This window comes from Hordeum vulgare, chromosome 6H, assembly GCF_904849725.1.
Source record: "Hordeum vulgare subsp. vulgare chromosome 6H, MorexV3_pseudomolecules_assembly, whole genome shotgun sequence".
Lineage (NCBI taxonomy): Eukaryota > Viridiplantae > Streptophyta > Magnoliopsida > Poales > Poaceae > Hordeum > Hordeum vulgare.
Genome location: NC_058523.1, coordinates 244,621,134 through 244,640,931, shown reverse-complemented (window position 1 = coordinate 244,640,931; position 19,798 = coordinate 244,621,134). Strand labels below are relative to the sequence as shown.

The following is a 19,798-nucleotide window of genomic DNA, read 5'->3' as shown; positions in this document are numbered from 1 at the left end:
AACCCTTAGCATCCAGCACACGACCCCCGCTAGCGCGATGCACTTCCGAACGGGGCCCCAGGCGAGTCACCACGGGGATACGGGCGGCCTGTGCCGGTGGGCGGTGTGGCAGCAGAGCCGTGGACGCAGGGGCGGGGCAGGACGCGACTGGCGAGGCGCTACGCGGGGCCGACGGTGTGCTGCAGACATCGCGAAAGGACCGCGTGCCGGAGGACTCGCCCGCAGACCCGCTCGAGCAGATGCGGCCGTCGGGGCTGGAGTCACCGGAGTAGGAGTCGGCGGAGGGCATGTCGGGGAAGCTCGCAGTAGAGGGGCAAGCAACGCCACCTGAAACAACCTTCCGCATGATACTCGTTTCAATTGGATATTGAGGGGATAGCAAGACTTTACATGACTCTTCTAGCTACAACAGCGACAACTGTTGTATTATTTCTAAAAATTAATTCCAATTACAAACAGAGAACAATAGGATTTTCCTTAAATTTTATTTTGCTTTGAAGTCCTTTTGGCTTGTAAATCTGAACTTATGTTCAAGTGATTAAACTCTACCCAGGACCGCACAGATCAAGCTAGTTACTAGCCAATATTGCGGAGGACCATATAGATCAAGTTAGTTTCTAATCAACACTACCCAGTAGGCCAGGACTAATATCTTGAGCTATAGTTACATTTGTATACACAAATGTTCCAAGATCTCAAGTTACCTAGCTCCTTGAAGAAAAAGGCTAACATGCCATAGATATCTATATACGCCATAGTTCCAGGATATTAGTTGAATTCTGTTAGGAAGTATTAGTATTAGGAGTCCTTATTAGTCTACTAGTATTAGTCTAGGAGTCCTTATTAGTCTATGTTTACTTTCCTTGCACCTCAAGTCATGTGTAATATATATATGTCCCTTGGGCCTTCAATAATAGACAAGTTGCTTTCCTAACATGGTATCAGAGCTTAGGTTATTTTCTTTTGGGCGCCGCAACTCGTCCTCCTGATCCCTCCCGCTGCTTCTCCCGCTGGACCCGCTCCTCTCGCTGGACCAGATCGCTGCTGCAGCTCCTCCCGCTGGACCAGATTGCTGCTGCAGCTCCTCCCGCTGGACCAGATTGCTGCTGCAGCTCCTCCCGCTAGAGCTCAGCTCCTCCCGCGCAGATCAAGACGTTTCCTCCCGTGGCTGATTCCTTCCATCAGCCAGATCAAGACGTTTCCTCCCGTGGCTGATTCCTTCCATCAACCAGATCAAGACGTTTCCTCCCATCCAAGTCGAGGCACCTGATCCGATCCAGCCTCTCCAATCCTGCCGATCTCGCCGCCCTCAGGCCCGCTGCTCCTGGCTGCCCCGCTTCTCCATCTTCAGCCACGCAGGCCCGCAGCTCCCGGCCCACCTGCAGGAGGCCGCTCCCGCAGGCTGATCTGGAGGCCGCTCCTCAGGCTCCTGCCGATCTCATCGCCCCGCCTCTCCCGATCGCAAGGCCCGCTCGGTTCCCTCTGAATCAGTTCCTCCAATCTCGTGCTGATTCAGGCAGGCTGCTCGTGATCTAAAAAAAAAGTAAAAAAAAATTGTCTTCATCATCAGTATCGGGCTACATTGCTGTTCCTCGCTGTTCGGTGATCTTTGATGGCACTAACTACACCGAGTTCACTGGCTTCATGCGCATTCACATGCGTGGCCTTCGCCTATGAGGTTTTCTTTCTGGCGAGGTCTGCTGTCCGCCATGTCCGGTTCCTCCCGTGGCTCCCATTCCGCCGACCCCACCGGCTCTTGCTGCGGATGCTCCTCAGGCTGCGAGGGATGCGGCTAAGCTTGCTGGTGACGCCGCTGTGCATGCTTATGATGTGAAGGTCGTGGCTTATGAGGAGGCTCTTAAGGTGTATCGTGCTGCTCTGACTGTTTACACCCAGTGGCTGGATGATGATGCTCGTGCTGCAGCCGTTCTCACTGCTAGTGTTGTGCCTCAGTTTGCTTCTGAGTTTCTGGGCCTTCCGACTGCATCTGAGATGTGGACCCGCCTTCGTCAGCGCTATAAGCCCTCTGGTGACGCCTTATACCTATCTGTGATTCGTCAGGAGCATGATCTTCAGCAGGGTGACTCTACTGTTGATGACTTCTACGCATAGAGTTCTGCCATCTGGCGCCAGCTAGATTCTCTTCGCACTGCTGTCTGTCGTACTTGCCCCTGTTGCCAGGCTGTCCAGGCCAACTTGGAGTTTCATCGCGTCTATGAGTTCCTTTCTCGGCTCCGTAAGGAGTTTGAGCCCCGACGTGCTCAGTTGTTTGCTCGTGGCCGCATTTCTCTCATGGAGGCGCTTTCTGAGATTCGTGCTGAGGAGACTCGCTTACGTGGTGCTGGATTGCTGGAGGTTCCCTCGGTGCTCGCTGCGCGGGCTACTTCTACGCCACCTGCTGCACCGACCACTTCTCGCTTGAGTGCTCCGCCGCTGTTGCCCACTCCCTCTGGAGGCTCAGGTCGCCCCCGTCCACATTGTGACTACTGCAACAATTATGGTCATATTGAGTCCGACTGCTACACGAAGAAGAACCACTTGCGCCAGGCGCAATCATCATCTACAGAGACTTCGTCATCTACCTCGACTGCTTCAGCCATCGCTTTGACTGAGCAGGATATTCTGAGACTTAAGCGACTGCTCGCTGCTTCAGGTTATTCCTCGACGGGTACTGCTGGTATTGTGGCTCAGGCTTCCCGCACTGAGCAACCACCTTCTACACAGTCAGGACCGTCTCACGCACACTTGGTTGGAATTGGCCTTCGCCGCCATGATACATTTTTTCTCTTCCGCTGCCATCATCTCTAATCTAGCGTGTGTTTTCTAGTTTTCTTTGTTTTCCGCTGCGTCCACCAAATCCGTTGATATTTTGTGTTTTCTCATGCCATTCGAGTCCACCATAACTTAGTCCGTGAGCCTTTCTCCGGTCCTGATCCTTTCTATGCAACTTTTGTGGCCTATTTGCCCTTGTTGTTTTCGATAGGATTTTCTGGACTTCTTTTGCATTGTCGATCTACGTCCATCGTGCCTTATCCGCCGAGCTTCCTTCGCTGACGGTTGTCGTGGACTATAATTTTCTGCACAATGCTTTATTCCTCTCGATGTGCCATCTTCTTTTGACAACCCATCTTCTCCTGATACTTTTGTTGTATCTTCATGTGATGCGGTGTCTATCTCTGATGTGCCATCTCTTCGTTATCTCCTTCGGCGACTCGACAAGTTTTAAAGACTCTTCATGCTACGACGACACTCTCAAGACGCGGATTTGGATTATCATTGTTTTTAGTATTACACTTCTTCAAATGCAATGCTATTGCATACGCTTTGCATTTCAGGGGGGGGGGGGGGGTGTTAGGAAGTATTAGTATTAGGAGTCCTTATTAGTCTACTAGTATTAGTCTAGGAGTCCTTATTAGTCTATGTTTACTTTCCTTGCACGTCAAGTCATGTGTAATATATATATGCCTCTTGGGCCTTCAATAATAGACAAGTTGCTTTCCTAACAAATTCCAGCACCAAATACTGAAATATATAATATGAAGCCATTCTCTACAACCTGTCTGCTGCGGAACACACATTCTGCATTTTCAGCTTCGATATTCTTCAAGTACTAGACATAAGTTCGTATATCTAAGTACAAGGTGCACGTCCATGCTCTTAGCCCTGTAGAAGAATCTAGACTAGTAGCCCCATGGTGGACACCATGGTCATCTTAGCTGCTAAGGAGAGCTGGTATAATAGGAACTTGGTTATTCTCAAAATATATCACAGGACAGCTATGACATTTATTGGGGTAATTTTGGAAGCTATTCAAGTAACCGTTTCAATAAATTCCATTATTTAAACGTTCTAGCTGATCCATATTTATATATAGCCATTTCTGATTTCTCCTATAGCGTCTCATACTAGCAAAATGTATTGGTTTCATACTAGCAAAATGGCCCGTGCGTTGCAACGGGAGAAAAAAAAACATAATCTTCAATGATGATGACCACATTATGTTCACACATCATCGCTTGATTTTGAAATTTTGTGCAGAAATGCAAGAAAATGTTTCTTCTTTTAAATTTATTCACAAGTTGAAGCAATCTTTACATTTAAAAAAAATTATATCATGGTTGTCAAAAATCTTGGTAACTCAAAGAATTATTCTTAATTTCAAGTTTTTTTTAGAAAACATACAATAATAATCCGATCCATCCAACAGTTAATTCTTCAAAAATCACACGGGTATATTTTCACAAAGACTTAGAAGCATTAATGTTTAACTACATACATTAAATCTTTCATGAACAATTTTACAAATATGAGAACAATTTTAAAATTGAGAACATTTTTTACAATTTACATTTACTGAAAATCATGAATATTTTTTATATTTCAAACGGGTTTAAATATTTTCTTTTGAATTGGCGACCAATTCTAGAAAAGACGAACATAATTTTTTATGTTGGAGGATTTTACTTTAAATTCACAAACATTTTTGAAACGCATGAAGTTTTTCTGAATAAACAAACATTTTTATAAGTCAGTAATATATTTATTAAATTCACGGACATTGTTTTTGAATTTGCAAAAAATCCGGCGCCTTTTTTGAATCCACAAACATTTTATGTTTCCGTCAACATTTTAATTCAAAATTCCTATTTTTTAATATGCAAACGCTTTTGTAATTCTATATTATTTAAATTAGAAGTAAACAAAAATGGAACGGAAAAATTTAAATAAAAAAAGAAACTATCAAAACAGGCATTAGCTATTTTTAAAATTTTAGGACATTTTTTAAATGCATTAACATATTTTGAATTAGAAAGCATTTTGTTAAATGCTTTAAATATTTTTTAATACATGTTGTTTGATTTGAAATCATGGACTTTTCTTATTTTACATACATTTTTTCAAACTTGCAAACATTTTATTGTATATGCGAACATTTTTTACAAAAACTCCGAGCAGTTTTTGAAGTCACAAACATTTTATTTTTTTAAATACGTTGATTTAAAATTTTAAGTTTATTAAAAGTTTAAAGGTTATTTGAAGTTCTAAATTATTTAAAATAAAAAAATGAAATGGAACTGAAGATAAATAAATAAACGGAACTAAAAAAACTGGCGCCTGTGCATGGGCCGGCCCATACGGTGTGCTGGATATTCTCCCAGGTGCAGAGCGTAATATAGGAGGTTTTTACGTGGGCCGGCCCAGTCCGAGATTTTTCGCTTTGTGAAACGTTTTCTATTACTTACCGGTGGCATGGTGGGTAATTTATGCAAATTTTAGGGGCAATTTTCATGACCTCCCAGGGTGCAGAGCGTAATATAGGAGGTTTTTACGTGGGCCGGCCCAGTCCGAGATTTTTCGCTTTGTGAAACGTTTTCTATTACTTACCGGTGGCATGGTGGGTAATTTATGCAAATTTTAGGGGCAATTTCCATGACGTACCACATAAGCAATAGGTGCTTTATTAATAGGTAAAGATATGTGAAGACAGTATCCTAATTTTTTTAAGGTGTAACCAGAATAGCCATTTTAGTTATATAATATAATCAGTAGCCAGCTATGTTGTGCAAGGGAACCATACTTTTCCTAATTTTCTATTTTGACTTGAATTTTCTAGACATATTTACAATCAGCCTCTGTGCGGATAGAAGAAATGAGAGTGAAAAGACGTGACACAGAGCAATGGATGGCACATCGATTACTTCCTGAGAACCTCAAGGGGCGAATATTGCGTCATGAGCAATACAGATGGCAAGAAACAAGAGGGGTTGATGAAGAGGGTCTTCTTATGAATCTTCCCAAGGATCTTAGGAGGGAGATAAAGCGACATCTTTGTCTGTCACTTCTCATGAGGGTATTTTCTCAAATCTTTACATGGTTATACTATATTTGTAAATCCTCGTCTCAGGTGTGCTTGTCTCTAGATCACACTTATCGTAGTGGTCATACATTGTTTCAACGGAAATATAGAAACATGCCAATGCAAAGTTTAAAGTTCTAAAAATGATGTCAGATGAAATATAGAACCACGCCAATGCAAAGTTTAAAGTTCTAAAAATGATATCGGATATCGTTGCCATGGCAGAGCTTTTTTGTTGCCATGGCAGAGTTTTCCGTTCAATGTCAAGGTTTACACACTGACTGCTCATGTGCCTAGACAGTTGGTTAACTGCTTTCGTCGGTGGCTCTAAGTTAGCCTGGTCGTGGGTTGGTGAGACAGAACGGGTCAGTTGTACTAGTGGGGATAACTTAGTCCATGCCCGCACGATTTGGCTCGTGGGATGGCACGAGCCCCAAGATCGCCATGGATGTTTAGCTCCGGCTGTTACGGCCACATGTATTCCCAAATAAAAGGATAAATAAGAAAAAAAGTTGTGCAATTGTAGGCAACACAAAAAATAGTCATGTGTGCTTTTGTCCCCAAACCCAAAACCTCTCTCTTCCCGTGTCACTGTGACCGCCGGAGGCCTGCTGATATTGTGTATCAGAGCCTCATTGCTTGTGGTTCTGTGAAGATGACTGGAGGTCCGAGCAGTCCAAGGCTGAAGGCCGACGCTCCTCATGCTAGGATCATCGACTCCTCATGCTAGGATCATCGACTCCTCATGCTAGGATCATCGACGGGAAAGACCATGGCAGTGGCATGCTCGTGGCGCAGCACGTCGTGCGTGATTCAGACGGATTGACCACATAGCCGATGGATTTAGAATTGCGAGACAGTTCAGTTCCTATCTACCGTTGGTGTTAAAGGGAGAACTGCGAGGAGCCAACCCTACGTTGCTTGGACGTGGCTTGCGAGGCAAGACATGGTGCGAGCAAGCAGATCAGATCTGCGATGCTTACTTGGCCAGAAAACAGAGGTGTGTGTCCTTCGCGCAGCACGCCAAGCTCTGTGTTGAGAACTGCCTTGAGGTTGTCCATGGCGACCTTTGCAGACTGATCTCGCCAGCGACCTTGAGCGGGAAAAAATACTTCCTCCTGCTTGTTGACGCCAAGTGATACATATGGATCGTGCTTTTTGCCTCCAAGGACGAGTCCCAATGGCAATCCAGTGCATCCAGGCTGAAGCAGAGTCCGATTCTGGCAGCAAGCTATGGGTTTTTCGGACGGGTCAAGGCGGCGAGTTCACATCCGTCTCCTTCATCGCGTATTGTGCCGATCTTGGAGTTGAGCGTCACCTCACCGCGCTCGACCCACCACATCTAAACGGCGTCGTCGAGCGCTGTAATCAGACGGTGGTGGGCATGGCCTGCTGTCTTCTTGAAGCCAAGTGTGTTCCCGGTGAGTTCTGAAGCGGTCACGACAACGGTGTTTATCTTGAACCGTTGAACATGCCGGCAATGAAGTGCCTAGATGGCAAAACACTGTTTGAGGCGTGGCACGACCACAAGGCAAACCTGCACTTGCTCCACACCTTTGGTTTGGGTGGTGCATGCTAAGGACACATGCCTAGGACTGAAGAAGCTCAAAGACCGCAACCGGCTGGTGATCTTTGTCATGGACACAACTCTTCATCAGCATCTAAGTGGGTAATATGGTGATCACCGAGTTCAAAGCTGATGAGAATGTAAAATTCAAGCAGGAGATGCAGAACTTGTTTAGAATGTCTTACCTCGATCTACTGAGTTTTTACCTTGGGATGGAGGTCTAGCAGGGCCTGATCAAGATCACCATCTCTCTTTCTGCCTATGCCCATAACCTTCCGAAGAAGAGTGGCATGGCAGGGTCCAATCCCTGTCAAGTGCCCATGGAGCCGCACTTCAAGCTTTCCAAGGATAGCATGGTGCCGATGAAAGATGCAACTGTGTACCGCAACATTGTCGGGACCCTGCGGTACTTAGTGCTCACAAGGCTGGACCCGACGTATTCGGTTGATTTTGTCTCTCACTTCATGGAGGAGCTGGCGGAGGAACATCTCGCTGTTGTCAAATGGATTCTTCGCTAAATCGCCAGTACAACACACCTTGGGTACAAGTTTGCAAGGAACACCGGTGCTCCGTGCCTTGTTTGCTACAACGACACCGCGGCACCGACTTGGGTGGGGACGTGGACACACGCAAGAGCATGTTCGACAAGCTCCACTTCCTTGGCAGCAGCCCTGTGACCGGACAGTTCCAGAAGCTGAAAAATGTGGCCCTCCCAGGCTGTGAATCTGAGTATGTCGCCGCTACCACTGCTGCCTGTCAGGGTATCTAGCTGGCACGCTTGAAGGGGAATTTAGCGGCGAGGAGGCTAAGTGTGTGGTGCTCAAGGTGGATAACAAATCGGCGACCTACCTGCCAAGAATCCTGTGCTCCAGACCACTCGAAGCATACCGAATTGAGGTATCATTTCATGAGGGATTATGTGGAGGCGATGTTCGACTTCATTAGTTCTTGTTCAAGCATCGACGTAGTCGAGGTAAACCTTGGACACAAAGTTTAGGGAGTGAATGTTGCAATAAACTTAGCATTCTTCAACGCATATAGTTTAGATGCCATGATAGAGTTACCATGTTGCCATAGCAAAGTTTTCCGTTCAATAACCATGGCATGGCAGACATTTGCAACATTCAGAGAAAGAGTAGGATCAGAGAAAGGATCACCATGAGCAGATAGTTTGAAACTAGTGTCGATAGAAGTATGGGAAGGATGACAGTCTAGCATACCAGCACGATTGAGAAGGTCAAGGATGTATTGGCGTTGGGAAAGAAACAGACCAGAAAAATTACCCAAAAAATGATGAAGAAGACCAAGATCTGTCATAGAAAACTCAGAGCGTAGATGAGTAATGATGCGGTCCAGAAAAGGTTGAGAAGAAGCAGTTAGAATGATATCATCGACATAAAGAAGTATGCAATTTTACAATTGTGATGATAGACAAAGAGAGAGGCGTCAGAAAGAGAGGGAATAAAGCCTATGGTTTGAATAAAGGAAGAGAAGCGTTGAAACCACGCACGTGGAGCTTGTTTAAGACCGTAGAGAGATTTTTGAAGAAGACAAAAATGGTTGGGATAAGAAGGGTTTTCAAAACCGAGAGGTTGTTGACAATATACGGTCTCTTGAAGGGAACCATGAAGAAAGGCATTTTTGACGTCTAACTGGTGAATATGTCAGGTGGAGGAGACAGCAAGGCTGAGAACAATGCGAATGGTACTGGGGTTAACTACAGGAGAAAATGTTTCATCGTAATCAATGCCATGTTGTTGAGAATAGCCGCGACATACCCAACGCGCTTTGTAGCGGGAAAGAGTACCATCGGGGTGAAACTTTTGGCGAAAAACCCACTTGCCAGAGACAATGTTGGTGTTGGAAGGACGTGGAACAAGCTGCATGGTATTATTTTCAGTAAGAGCCGTATATTCTTCTTGCATAGCAGCAGCCCAATTGGGATCAAGAAGCGCGGTTTTGTATGATTTGGGAACTTGAGAGAGAGACAGGGTGGCATGAAGGTTGAGGGGGCTGACGGAAACCTGATTTGGGAGTGCACATAGGATGATCGTTGGCAGCGGGGATAGTGGAAACATCGCGAATTGGGATAGGAGAGGTATTGGTGTCCGGCGTAGCGGATGATGCGGACAGTGGAGGGGATGGTGGCGGATCAGCAGGTGTGGGAGAGGGTGATGGTGTGGGGGGTGATGGTGCAGGTGTTGAAGGAGTTGGATGGCGGCTGGGTATTGGGCGATAGTGCAGGTGTTGAAGGAGTCGGGTTGTGGTTGGCTGACGGCTAGGTATTGGGAAGAGCGGTGGCGTTGGGGTGGGCTGGTGGAGAAGAAGTGCTTGTAGAGGGAGATGTCATGAGAGGAGCATAGAAGGGGAAAGGGGTAGTAGGGCGGCCAGGTGTAGGTGGAGTGGTGTTTGATGGAGTAGTGCGTTGAGCGAATGGAAAGATGTGTTCAGCAAAGGTGACAGTGCCGAGATACAAGGACCCGACCGGTGTATAAATCAAGGCAGCGATAGCCTTTACGCTCATCCGAAAAACCGAGGAGAACACACGGGAGAGAGCGAGAAGAGAGTTTATAAATGGTGCTGGCAGAAGTGTTAGGGAAACAGAGACAATCGAAAACATGAATGTCGGAGTAGTTTGGATGGCACAAAAAAAGAGAGAAATAGGGGGTGGCATTGGGATTGGCTTTGGAAGGGCGGATATTGGGAAGATATGTAGCGGTGTGGAGAGCTTCTGCCCAGTATTGGGGTGGCATGGAGGATTTAAGAAGAAGGGTACGAATAATATCATTTATAGTACGAAGAGAACGTTCAGCTTTGCCGTTTTGAGGAGAGGTATAGGGACAAGAAAAACGAAGAAGAATGCCATGTTGAAGGAAGAAGGTGCGGTTTTTAGTATTATCAAATTCACGACCGTTATCACATTGTATGAAGCGAATAGGGAGAAAGAAGTGGACAAAAACATATCGCTGAAAATTGAGAAATAGGGCGTGAACATCAGATTTGTTGCATAGAGGAAAGGTGGTGCAGACAAAGTGTGTAAAATCATCTAATATGATAAGATAGTATTTAAAACCAGAGACACTAGCAATTGGGGACATCTAGAGATCACAATGTATTAATTCAAAGGGATAAGTGCTAGAAGAACTAGACGAACTAAAAGGAAGACGCACATGCTTGCCTAATTGACATGACTCACAAAAGGAGGAATCATGAGAATCTCTATTACAAGGTATGGTAAATTCACCAAGAACAGATGCTAAAACTGCAGGGTTGTGGTGCCCTAAACGCCGATGCCAGAGATCAATAGATGCCATCATGGAGGTTGGAGAAGCGGCGGCAGGAACACCATTGAGAGAGTATAAGTCGCCGGAGCTATTGAACCGCGCGATCTCGACCTTGGTCTGATAATCCTTCACAGATAAGCCAAAGGGGTCAAACTCGACAGAAACAAGATTATCACATGTGAATTGACGAAGAGAGATTAATTTTTTTATGAGAGCAAGAGCAACAAGTACATCACGAAGAAGAAGGGGTGTAGTGGTGGAGGGAAGTTGAGCCTGACCAACATAATAGATGGGGATAGAAGAACCATCACCAAGGGTGATGGATTTAAAGGAAGATGGGGTGCAAGAGGAGAGAAACGTACTAGATGCAAACATATGACTAGGAGCACCGGAATCAAAAATCCAATCCGTACCTATGTTGCCTTGGGAGGCAAAATTGTTCATGGCCTGGATGAAGGCGGCTTGGTCCCAGCTCGGCGGTGCAGCAGAGGTCGGTGTAGGCAGCAGAGCCGGCGGATACGATGGCGATGGCAGTAGAGCCAGTGATGGCGACGACAGGAGAGCCGACGGATACGATGGCGAGGATAGTAGAGCCGACGGTGGGGTGTAGTAGTGGCCTCCGTCTGCGTTGGAGGGAGCGCCATATCTTGGAGTAGCATGGTAAGCGTGCGTCGGCTGTCGAGGCGTGAGTAATCCTGGAGCACCAGTATGGGGCCGAACACTGGGTTGCCAGGCACCGGTATACGCTGGTGGAGCACCGAGGGGAGCCGGAGCGGACCAGGGCATGCGCCAAGCTTGGACGAGCCCTGTCCAGGGATCATGTGGATGACGCCAAGTCGGAGCTGCTGGTGGTGCACGTGGACCAAGCGAAGGCGGAGGAAGAGGCGTCGAGCGCGTCGTAGGCGGCCTATAGATAGGGTTCTTGCCGTGATAATTATGTCTGGGTGTCGGGAAAACGACACCTATAGGAAACTCCAAGGATCCCTTGATTGTTCGGCGGAGGGAGAGAGGTGGCGCCAAGAGCGGAACTAGCGATCAACACCGACAAGGTCGTTTACCCAGGTTCAGGCTGCTTGGCGCGTAAAACCCTACTCCTGCTTTGTTTGTATTGGGTGCTTACTGTAGGGTTATTTGCTACAGTAATTAGCTGGTGATCAAAGAGTCTAAACCCCAAAAGGTCCAACCCCTAGAACTGAGCTTTGGGCCTCCTTTTATAGGCAAAGGGGTCACCAGCAGTGCTCTGAGGTGGGTTCACGAGTTGCATAGTGAACAGGGTTCACCGCTATCTATGTACCGCAGTGTCAGGGGCAGTAAATGCCTTGTCAGCCCCCTGACCTGCATGAAGGTGGCATTGACACGTACCCAGGTGTATTGACACCTGGGCTTTGTGCTGGTGCACGAGGGATGCGCTAGAGCGGTGACAGTCGGTGGCATTGTGACAGGGGGGCACCTGGCGGGCGAAGGGAGCCTGCCGGCCTGGTGTCCTTGCTTGCGGCCTAACCCGTCTTCCCGGCAAGGAGGGCTTGCGGGGGCCTTGCGAGTCTTCCTGACAAGGAGGGCTTGCCGGGGCCTTGTGGGTCTTCCCGGCAAGGAGGGCTTGCTGGGGCCTTGTAGCCTGGGCTGGTTGTTCACACCCTTGGAGGGGTGTGAACTCGGCGAGCCTGGGTTATCTTCCCGTCGGTCCTTCTTCGTGTACTGCCGCCAAGGGTGCTGCTGGTGCCCGTGCACAAGTCTGGGGCACAGGAGACCCCAGTCTTCAGTGCACCGACACTGGGACGCCAACCCGGCGGTGGAGCAAGCGCTGCGGGGGAGGGCGGTGCCGTTGGTGGCGCCGCGGGTGACGGAGCACGCGGAACGACGGCGAAGAGCTGAGGGCGAGCGTCCTTGTTGGATTGAGCACAGTCGGCCCACTGGAGGATGGAGCGCACCTTGGCAAAAGTTGGCGGGGGGCGCATCATGGGGATGAAGGAGGCTTGCTTTGTCGAACTGTTCACTGAGCCTGATGAGGAGGATGTTGATGAGCTGCCGGTCGGCGACGGGATCACCAAGTTCACGGAGTTCGTCGGCGATTGACTTGAGGCGTTGGCAGTAGACACTGAGAGAAGAATCGCCTTGCACCGTATTCCTGAGCTCGGTGTGGAGGAGGTTGGTGCGAGCATCGATATTGTCGTGGAACAGCTGCCGGAGAGCCACCCAGAGACCGGCGGCGGTGGTAGCATCCCGAAAGACGAGATTAAAGATCTCGGTGGTGACGCGCATGTAGATCCATTGGATGATGGCGTGGTCATCCTTGACCAATTGGGGATCATGGGGCTGCGGCACGGCGGTGGCGTTGACGTGGGAACGAAGATTGCAGCGCCCGAGGTGAACTTCGAAGAGGTGGCGCCAATGGTAGTAGTTGTGGGAGTTGAGATCAAGGGTGATGGAATATATGGGCTAATATCGGAGATTGTATCGGTGAAGGAGATCATGGGAGGCATAGGTGGTGGTAGAGCAAGGGTAGACGAAGAGGAAGCCGCGGCGGCGCGGGCGATGGTAGCGGCCTGGCGCTCGAAGTAGCCGGCGGTGGGGTGTGCGGCGGAGCCATACCCTAGGACCGAAAAACTGATACCATGTAAGATTGAATAGAGCTATTATTATTGATTGATGATAGCCGCATACATCGGTATATATAAGAGGTTACAAGCCAACTAGACCTATTACAATACGACTAGGACTGGGTAACTTGCAAACCAAGCAGTAATCTAACACTTCGCTCTCTCATCTTTAATCCTTACCCTCCTGTTTGCAGGTTCCAATGTTCGAAAACATGGACGAGCAGCTCTTGGATGCAATGTGTGATCGTCTAAAGCCCATGCTGTACACTGAGGACAGCTGCATAATTCGAGAAGGAGACCCCGTGAATGAAATGCTTTTTGTTATGAGAGGATATCTCGAGAGTATGACGACAAATGGTGGACAGAGCGGATTCTTCAATTCCAATGTTCTCAAAGGTGGAGACTTCTGCGGTGAAGAGCTCCTCACTTGGGCTCTTGACCCAGCTGCAGTTTCAAACCTTCCCAGCTCAACCAGGACAGTGAAGACATTGTCTGAAGTTGAAGCCTTTGTTCTGAGGGCTGATGACCTGAAGTTTGTAGCCACCCAGTTCAGGAAACTCCATAGCAAACAGCTCCAGCATACCTTTAGATTCTACTCACAACAGTGGAGAACCTGGGCCGCTTGTTTTATACAGGCAGCTTGGCACAGATATTGCAGGAAGAAGCTGGAGGATTCTTTGTTTGAGAAGGAGAAGAGGTTACAAGCAGCTATTGTAAGTGACGACTCTACCAAGCTCAGTCTGGGAGCGGCACTGTACGCCTCGCGTTTTGCTGGCAACATGATGCGGATCTTACGGAGAAATGCTACCCGAAAGGCCCGTTTGCAGGAAAGGGTGCCTGCAAGGTTGTTGCAGAAGCCGGCAGAACCCAACTTTTTTGCCGTTGGAGAGTAATTTTGACATACAATCAGAAAGTCACAACCCAACTGGTAAAGTTTGCTCTTGTGCCCTCATCTTCTCTCAGCTCGGCTCAGTTTATGACTGATGCTGTACATAGATAGACCGCTTGTCCTGCATCCTTGTGATTTATATGATGCAATTCAATGTATTATTGCTTTTCGTTGTCTATACATGTGCTATGTTTGTATATTGAAGGCATCTACTATAAGCATTCCACATTTATTCGTACCTGTACCTGAAATGGAAAACACTCCCTCTGTTCCTAAATATAAGTCTTTTAAAGATTCCACTATGTTAGCCTCTGATAATCTCTATTACCACGTTGTTTAGTTTATTTGCTTTCTGTTAATAACGTACTGTTAATAACGTACGCCGCATGTGGCGCGTGCGAGTAGCTAGAGTGGGCGGGATGCATGCTGCACACGATCTCACGTTTTACCAGTTCTCCTGATCAGCAGAAGCTGCGCTAAGAGGCCTTGGGATGGCGCGGCAGAATCGGATCATAGCCGGCTGGTCAGGAGGTAGTTAGCTAGTCGTTCCCTGCTATAACCAATTACTTATAGCAGAAGATAATAATAGAGATGCTGTGACGTTGGCAGCACAAAAACAAACTCTGGCTTCCTCCGCTGTTTCTCTGTGGAACTCTCGAGTCTCCTGGCTCCAGTAGCGATTCCGGCAACTACAATTCTACAATTGACGGGTGTTCGATCTCGCGCCTGGTTGATCAGAGTGGTGTTTGATTCAGTGTAGTCATGTTGGACTCGGAGTCGGAGGAGGATGGAACGAAGACGCTGTCGCCCATGGCACCGCTCACGCGCCTTACCGGCAGCGGCGAGTTCCGCGTGGTGAAGCGAGTCGTGCGCGAGGAGTCAGGGACGTCCATGATGCTCACGCGTGTCGTGCGTGAGGAGTCAGGGACGTCGTGCGTGAGGAGTCAGGGACGTCGATAATGCCCACACACACAAATTACATGGAATGGTCCTTGTGAACATCGGCACCAACGACGAGCGCGACGATCAGCACACGGCACACACTGTCCGTCATCCTCACCAACGTGCCGCGGGAGCTGATGCGTGTTCTGGCGGCAAAGACACCACCCGCCAAGACCGTCTGGGAAACGATCGGGACCTTGCGGATGGGCAGCGAACGCATCCGTGAAGCCAAAGCACCTGGCACAGGTGTGTTGCTGTGAGGTCGAGGAACTCCGGTTCAAGGACAGCGAGTCCATTGAGGATTTTGCACTGTGGTTAACGGGGATCGTCGGGGATCGCCAGCGACCTCGAGCTGTACGGCGACCTTGTGACTGAGCACAAGGCGGTGCATAAGTTCCTCCGGGCTGTGTCGAGGAAGTACCGTCAGATGGCCATGGCGATCGAGTAGCTCCTTGATTTGAAAACCCTGTCGATCGAGGAGCTCATCGGACGCCTGTCGGCGCGCGAGGACAACTACGACCTCGACGATCTGAGCAGCGCCACCGGCCGCCTCCTCATGACCGAGGAGAATGGAACGTTCGCAATCAGTAGCGGACGGGCGGATCATCTTCCGACGGAGGCGGCGACGAAAAGGGAAAATCTCTTGGCAAGCCAAAACAGTCGGGCGACGGAAAACCTGCGTAGGCTCAAGACGGCGCGGGCGGATCAGGCGGCTCCGGCAGCAAGAGAAAGAAAGGAAAATGTCACCACTATGGCATCCTGGGGCCACTGGAAGAAAGAATGCAGGACTTGGCTACGGGAACAGGAGAAGGCGGGCAAGCAAGAGCAGGCGAACCTCGTGTGTGCCGATAACGAGCACAACCAGGGCTTGTTTATGGTCGTGGTCACCAGCGTCACCACGACCTACATCGTCGCGTCGCGGGCCGTCTTCCTCAACAAGGAGAAGCTCTTCCCTGTGCTATCGTCGGACAGCGTGTGGTAGTAAGACACAGGGGCAAGCAGCCACATCACCGGCGAGCGACACATGTTCATGACGCTGGACGAGACCGTGCGTGGCACTGTCAAGTTCGGGGACGGATCGACCGTAGCGATACGCGGACGTCGCTCCGTCGTGTTCCGCGCTTCCGCGGCCAGAGCGGGGATCAGCGCGCGCTCATCGAGGTATTCTAAATCCCAAACCTACGGAGTAACATAATTTCTGTGGGCCTGCTCGACGAGGGCGGCTGCGCTGTCAGCATCAGAGATGGCGTCATGACGATCCAGGATGCAGCGCGTCGCGTCCTTGCCCGCGTCAAGCGCACCGCGACACGTCTGTACACCAACGTGCTCACCGTCGACATGCCCACCTGCTTGCTCTGGAAGAGCGACGGCATGACCTAGCATTGGCATGCTCGCATGCGTCACCTTCACTTCCGGGTGCTCCGTGCCATGTCCACAAAGGGCACGATCAAGGGCATGCCGGAGATTGATCGCATGGAGGAGTTGATAGAGGCGAGGACGTCCCGATCTTTTGATGAGATGATAATTATCGATTTGGTGGAGACGACTTTGACGATCCGACTACAAACGTGCACGAGTTGCGCCTTAGCAATCGCTAAACCAATCTCCAAGAGGTTATTAACCACGCCGGAGCATGATCAACCTGACCACGAAGGTCTATTCCTGTAAGCAATCGAAGAACAAGTAAGAATATGATATTGCAATCTGAATATTGCAAATATAGATGAAGTATTGATAAGGGTGGGGATCCGAAAGAGGTCTTAGTCTGGTTGTTGGACACAAACAAAGTACACGAAGTTGCAATGGCTAACTTTTAACTAAACAAATCCCAAGAAAAAAGCTACTAGGTTGATCTACTTATATAAGAGCAAAGGGTGGCGGCCAAGGAGGTGGGAGGGCCCCCAAGGTATCATAAAACTAACCCTAGGTTGTACAAGGCCTATGGGCCCAAGTGGAGGTGATGCAACACCTTTGGACTTGTTGTTTGACTCAGATTCTGGTGCAATGTCATATCGTTTGGTCAATATCTCCATGCTCCGGACGAATGTGAAGGTGTATCCAACTGGGCTGGAAAGCACATACAATCTACTTTGCATCCAAAAAGAATCACCCAATTCGTAGTAAGGATGTAAAAGTTGTTGGCGTTTTGGTACAGGCTTGTCTGCGCAGTCCGAATCTAAGTCCAGAACGTGGGAGACTTGAACTCTATCATTTCTTCGGCTAAAAGTGAAGTGAGAGAACTTTTTGAGCATGAACTAATTATTTTCTTTGACATGAGAGGACCTCTTGAATAGCACCCATCCATTTCCTCTTCCCTTGTCATCACACGTGGTTTATACAAGTGTTCGGCCATTCTGCATTTAGGCATAAAATAAAAACAGGTGAAGTATTTTTGTTCCGAATAACATAAATAAATTATTGCATGACTTTTATCATAAATCACCTCAAATAAATACACATATGCAATGATTGTGATAATATCCAAGGTAGTCATGTCCTCATCATCCTCCCCTTTTTAAAATAAAGTTGTCCTCGACGCTGCTTAATCTGAAATGTGGCTAACAAAAGAGACAAGGTATACATGTTGTATATGTATATGTCATCCATTTTTACTTTCCTTGGTATTTGCACATATGACACATGTATACATGAGTATTTTTCATAGGTTATGAAAAATAATGTCAAAATATATCACAAGAAGTAGAACGCATGAAAATATTGCAACTCAGTTTGCACATATAAATGAAGCTCTTATTTATATCAAAAGGTTGACAATGCTCATCACTAAACCATCCCAACATTTGTGAAGAAACTTAAATTGTTTCAAATTTACATGCTACAACAGGCTGAAATAAGCAAACATGCAGCGTATCATTTGACATAGAATCATCACCAAGATTGGATGTCATATTAAAATGATTAAACATTGGCACAATTATTTTCAAACATATTTGATCCAATTTTGATTTATTCCCTCGTTCACATGGTTCTTTCTCAGCAATAGTTAATTCAATGGGTGCACTCAAAATTATTGATATTCTAGTTGTTTGATCACACGACAAAGTCAAATCATCAACATAGTTCTCTAAAATAGGTGGTGTGATAAAAGTAATAGGTGGCTCATCACAGGGTGCATTCGAATTGACAAGACATTCATCATACTCATGTGGATGTGGAAGATCAGTACCTTTGTCATTACCTGTTATGATCAACTTAGTTGATGTAGGCACTCTCGGTGGTGATGTGCCACATGGTGAAGATGATGTAGTCGTCACAACAATTGATGTGGATGTCATAGTAAGCCTGGTAGTGGAAGGAACAATCACATCAACTCTTGGAATGTGCACCTAGAGCTCGTTCTTCTTGTGCGTAACACGTCGTTTTATTTCCGGTTCACCTTTAAAAGCAAGACAAAACAAACAATCCATAGGACAACACTTTTCATGAATTAGTAGCTCCTGAATATCATAGTTTAATCCTCCCCAAAATCTATCCATAAAATCTCCTTCACTTTCTTCTAACGAGGAATGCAACAAGGTCATTTGTAAATTATCGTAATATTTCATTACAGTGTCACTACCTTGTTTTAAATGTTGTAGCTTTTTAATTATTCCACGAGTATAATAAGCAGGAACGAATGCGTGTCTCATGGCAAGTTTCAAATCATCCCAGGTAGTAGGTATATAATCAGGGTGTAACCGACAATATCCACTCCATCAAATCGAAGCATAACCGGTGAAAGAACCAACCACGACCTTAACTTTCTTATGTTCAGCAAATTATGGGAAGCAAATATATCATTTATTTAAAATTCCCATTCAATATATAAAGAAGGTCTAAAACAGAAATTAAATGATGGTATATAAACATTAACCTCATGATGTGCATTTGTATCTCTGTGCACCTCTCGTAACAGTTGTTGTGGTGGCACGTTTCCTACGATCGAAGAAGCCCATGAACTGACAACTCTGGATCCTATCATGACTAGTAGAAACAAGAAACAAAAATTCAAGAATATTGTTCCTATGAACTACGAGGATGTGGTGCTAAAACGCTCACAGTAAAGCAAATATCAATGTCTTACAAATTCTTACTATGCAGCAGGCGGTGACCGGCAACCGACGGTGTCAATATCTCCGAAGATTGAGTAAAGCGATTACCAGGTAAACGTATGTATACACGATGCAAATGTGGATCTAGGAAGGCTTAATATATGATAGAAAAATATTAGCAATAATCAATTCAGAGAGAATAAACGCTCAACGACGGTACTGTGTTGGTCCTAGGCTAGACCGTACTAGAGACGCGAGCCTAGAACATTAACGGAGTCACGTCAAAGCAAAAATAGCAGCAACTGATGATATGAAGTAGCTATGGATAGGAAGATATAAGTGAAGTTCACAATGACAATAAAGATAGTGATGATAAATGACCCCAAGCAGGATAAATCAAAACTATCTCTACAACTTTCCTCTTGAAAATAAGATGTCAAATTTCTGATATTTTTCTTAAGAATGCTACTGACTCAAGCTTTCGAATTCAAAAAGAATCACTCAATTCCGATTTTGTATGAGGAGTCAAAAAAATTCGGGAACGGACCTGAAAAAATTGACAAATTGTGTTCGTGACCTTGGGAGGGCAAAAAATCCTATTTAGAAGCCG

General features: G+C 47.1%; 1 protein-coding gene across 2 annotated transcripts in view; it reads left to right on the top strand.

The window, feature by feature from the left end:
- LOC123406199 (cyclic nucleotide-gated ion channel 1-like) overlaps positions 1 to 14,496 on the top strand; it is a 34,900-nt gene extending 20,404 nt beyond the window's left edge. For both annotated transcript variants that reach the window (XM_045099673.1, XM_045099672.1), the window contains exons 7-8: positions 5,615 to 5,851; positions 13,500 to 14,496. In XM_045099673.1, coding sequence (XP_044955608.1) covers positions 5,615 to 5,851; positions 13,500 to 14,198 — 936 coding nt within the window. In that variant the 3' untranslated portion in view covers positions 14,199 to 14,496. The remainder of the gene's footprint in view (positions 1 to 5,614; positions 5,852 to 13,499) is intronic.
- The last annotated feature ends 5,302 nt before the right edge of the window (positions 14,497 to 19,798 follow it).